The sequence below is a fragment of the Scardinius erythrophthalmus genome (genome assembly GCF_964197995.2).
Source record: "Scardinius erythrophthalmus genome assembly, chromosome: 5".
Classification (NCBI taxonomy): Eukaryota; Metazoa; Chordata; class Actinopteri; order Cypriniformes; family Leuciscidae; genus Scardinius; species Scardinius erythrophthalmus.
Window position 1 is genome coordinate 48,474,242 of NC_138225.1, and position 4,557 is coordinate 48,478,798.

The 4,557-nt window shown below is 51.9% G+C and overlaps 1 protein-coding gene across 1 annotated transcript; it reads left to right on the forward strand.

Moving 5' to 3' along the window:
- Positions 1–271: 271 nt before the first annotated feature.
- LOC308690399 (uncharacterized protein) lies at positions 272–3,574 on the forward strand (the record flags this gene model as incomplete). Its single annotated transcript, XM_081364802.1, has 6 exons — positions 272–424; positions 506–1,280; positions 1,379–1,588; positions 1,690–2,000; positions 2,122–2,378; positions 2,490–3,574. 6 exons carry the CDS (start codon positions 272–274, stop codon positions 2,668–2,670), a joined length of 1,887 nt encoding a protein of 628 aa, XP_081220928.1. The 3' UTR covers positions 2,671–3,574.
- Positions 3,575–4,557: the final 983 nt, after the last annotated feature.

A 4,557-nucleotide genomic window follows, 5' to 3' on the forward strand; every position in this document is an offset into this window, starting at 1 on the left:
TCTTCCCGGCAATCCTCACCTACAAGTAGCTGTCTGAACACTGTCGTTGTGTCTGTGTGTGGCTCTCTGCTGTAACACATGATGTGATGTTCTTCTCTGTAGGCTTGCCTGCGACCGGCGGGTAATCATCCAGCTGCGTGAGCGTACTCGGGGGAACAGCGCCACGCAGCTGTACAAAAAACTCTGTGAGGCACACACAGAGGCCTGGATGCGGCGGTCCATACACTACCTCAGCGTCATGGAGCCCTTCACGTCTTGAGGTGTCGTGCGCATGTGCACCCCACCACCGCAACCGCCACCCGTTCCCCAGTACGCGTGGCTGTTGCTGATGTACTGCCATGACATCCTCTCCCGCCTGGAGGACGTGAAGGCCCGGGTCACCTCCGTCTTCGGGACGGTTCTGAAGATGGACTCGACCAAGAAGGTAAATGTGGTGCTATATATATATGTCATGCTCTGGCTATGTGCGTGCACCCTCACTGAGATGCTTTGTTCTTTCAAACAGGTGACCCGGAAGCTCGCCGGTGCCGCCGCCCAGACAGCAGCGTGGGCAACAAATGTGGGCAACGAGCACGGACAGGTGCTCATGTCCGTGCTCACGGACACCGAGGGTGCCGGCCTGTTGTCCATGGCTGCGGGGTTAATGCGGCGGTATCGGGACGCTGGGGTGGAGCCGCCTCAGCTCCTCTACGTCGAACGGGACTGTTGTTCGTCCCGCGGGGGATCCAAGACAGCTGACATGTTCAGGAAGTGGGACAAGCTGGTGGTCCGGCTGGACATCTGGCACCTGATGCGGCGCTTCGCGTCGGGTGTCACCACCGAGAGCCACCAGCTGTATAAGCCCTTCCTGCAGCAGCTGTCTTCGTGCATCTTCCTGTGGGACCCAGAGGACACAGCCCGGTTGCTAAAAGCAAAGAAGAGGATGCTCGAGGCGCAGGGGATGACCTTCTCGTCCGACGCCGGAGTGTGGAGCACGTCAGCCGCAGGCACGCGTGGAGCGGCAGAGACGGAGCGGCTGATCGGTGACCTCCTGGAAACCTTCGGCGGTGCCAACGGACGAGACACCGTGGGGATTCCCCTGCTGGACCAAGACCGCATCCAGGCGATCTGGACGGAGCAGCGGCGCCACCTCCGGTGCATCCAGGACCCGCCGGGCGTGGAGCTGTACACCGAGACGGGCAGGCTGACCAAGGGGGGGATCAGCCTGCCGGTGTACCGTTGTGCACGAGGCTCCACGTCCCTGGAGTCGTTCCACCTGCACCTCAACCGCTTCATTCCAGGTAGACCACATGTTTCACTGCCATGTCAATCTTTCACTGTCATTCACATTGTGTGCACTGAATAAACTGCTAAACGCATCTGTGTTCCTCCTGTTCAGGAGAAAGTGCCAATCCCTGGCACTTCCAGGCATTTCTCCTGGAGGGGTTGACGCGGTGGAACGAGGACAGGGCGGCGTCCGTGGCACAGGAAGGACGGCCGCTGCTCCGCTCCTACAATGGCCCCCTGCAGCACTCCCTTGACCAGCTCAGCCAAAGGGTGCTTGGCACGAGTGTGGTCAAGGATTACACCAGGCCTAGGGAGTACACCGGTAAGAACACTCAAGCCAGCCACCGCGCTTACACACGTCCACACTGAATGATATTTGTACCAGACCGACTGACTGATGCGATTTGTGTTGTTGTACTTCAGGGGAACTCATCGGCATCGAGTACCTGTACTCCCAGACGGGCAGAGTGCTGCAGGACGTCAGCTTGGACCCTGACATTCCGGACGCGGGGGGGGACATCCCCCCACTCGTCGAGGACGACGAGCTCGCCGACGGGCAGAAGGAGGTGGAGGACCCCACCCTCCACGTGCCCGGCGAGTTCCCAGCTCCTCAGACGGACCCGCGGTCAGGGCAACCGGCTGACGCACCCGAGCCATCCCGTCCGACCGGTCCCCCCGAGCCCGCACCCCACTCCCCCGGCCGGTCCTCGCCAGAGCCTCTGCAGGCTGCTGAGGTAAGCACGCCACCTCTTTGCGGTCTGCGACTGCAGTGCATCTTACATCACCAAAAGCTGCGCCTCGCTCTGTTCCGTCCAACTGACTTAATGTTTTCCGTCTCTGCTTGTGCGTCTGCAGGACTACAGAGGACCGGATGACCAGCCGGGGTACCTGGCCGTGGTCCAGTTGGCCACGGCCTTGGTGGGGTTGCGTCACGACCCGGCCTTGTCCGATGGGAGGGTAGATGAGCTCATCGGGCTCTACGAGGCCCTGTCACCACACGACAGGGCCCGGGTAGTTTACCCTCCCCGCTACAGGGACAGGCCATCTCGGGGGCGCTTCATGGCAGCGAAGCCAAGCCGCACCACCATACCTGGTGTGGAAAGCTTGAGACGGTAAGGCTACACTTCCATCATACATTTCCCTGATGTACACACAAGCCGCTTTATGTAATGTTGCTCATTATCATGCTCACATCTGTCATTGTTTTTGTCCGTTGTCCGCAGCTGCCTGGTCAGACAGACCTCTGGACCTGCCAGCAGTCCCAGCGCAAACAGGCTGGTAGAGGCAGTATGCACCCAGCTCTGCCGCTTGATCTCCTCGGGCACCCGTGTGCACGGTGCACGGAGGTCGCGGTGGGACAGCATACTGCTTCGGTACCAGCACATCCAGCACACGACCTTGTGATGGATGGAGACCGGACACACCCGCTACGGCAATGTACATTTTTGCTCTGCCGTGGCGGGTAAGAGTGTGGAGGACTGGCTGAGGGAGATGAAGGACAGGGACCAGGGTCGAGCCCCGGACTGATTCCGCATTCTCGCTGGGCCAGGTGTATATAGTTGTGTATGAGTGTTTTTTTTAAAGACATTGACTTTCCCCTCCACGAGGACCGGGACCTTGCCGCGGTGTGGAGGCTTTCTACAAACACCGGTCCACACTTGCCACAACTCTTCTACAGCACAGTGACACTATGCTTGAAAAAACATAGTGTATCCCATTCACACCTGTATAACATTGTCATGCCTTTGTACTATTCTGATTCTTTGCACTGACAAGTTATATAGGCCTATACTGTGTGTCTGCTGCCTATCATATGGTTTAAGAAAAAAACAAAAACATTGTCTGTCCCATTCACACCTGTATAACACATTGTCATGCCTTTGTACTATTCTGATTTTATGCGCTGACAAGTTATATAAGCCTTTTGGACATGTGGGTATGTTCATTAATGTGGACACTGTCTTTGGAGGCTGCGATGCAAGATACCGGACTGCCGTTGGTGCTGGCTCATCTGCTGCTGCCACGTAGTTAAATAAAAAAGCCTTGTATGACACAGGTACTTCACACTGTAATGTCGCTGCGTTATGTATCCATGCATGTCTGTACTGAGCGCTTATAATATGTGTCTGTCTGCTGTGATTGATGTGGTTTAAAAAAGAGGAATAAAGCCTTGTCCCACTGTTCTGCATCTCTGCACAGAACAGTTATGCCATGTGTCTGCTCTGATGCTTTATTATTATTTTTATTATCATGTTTTATTGTATTGCATTGTATTGTAGTTTAAAATAAATAATCTATTTCACACTGTAGCCTACTGCTGCTGCGTTTGGTGTTTTCTGCGTCTATACATTATCATCAACAACAACAGATATTTAATTGATATTTATTTTATTGAAGAAAAAGGTGAAACAAGTAATACATAGCATGCAACTTTTTTTTATACATTGACATATAAAATAGGCACGATATAAATACAACATAATGTTTAACACGATATAAATATAAGATTTTAACATGTCTGCTTCGGCCGGGATTCGTACCCGCGCCAAAGAGTAGCCTAGGCTATAGAAGCAACATTATGAAGCTGCAGACTCGGAGCCTGCAGCTACAGTCCCGCACCCAGAGTCCCGCATTCTCAGACCCCTCGTTTTTCGAGACAGCGCCTCCTGCTGTCCGAAAGATCGTATAACACCCTTATACAAATGCCATTGAAAACAATAGGATGCAATATTACGGTCTCGTTTTATTTAAAGTTATCCGAATAAATATTTGCGTTCCCTGCTTAATGCATGTGCCAAAAAAACTCATTGTGTTCTCTGACTAACAAATTACCCAGTAGTTATTTTTTGAGCGTGGGTGTAATTGAAAGAAAATTAATGATGGAAGGGATACAATTACAGATTGAACTATCTTCTGAAAAATATTATGTGATATTATATTGCTACAATGTTTTTTTTTTATTCAAAATCCTATTTTCTTTCAGTTCAACCTATAATGGTCTAAAGGCCCGTTCACAAGGACGATAACTATAAAGATAACGATAAAGATATAATTCTAAAAATCGTTCTCCATATTAAAGAATAACAGAGTTCACACCACAACTATACGATAAAGATATGAGGAACGATATCGTTGGGATCACTTTCAGAACGATTTTTTTCCAGCTGTCGAACGATAAAACACTGACAGCCAATCAGAATCCATTCTAATTAAAGGTCTCGCGCATTTAAAATGGATCTGGATCATCCGGGCGCGCGCGTGCTTAGAATAAAAAGACCGTTATTGGTCGTT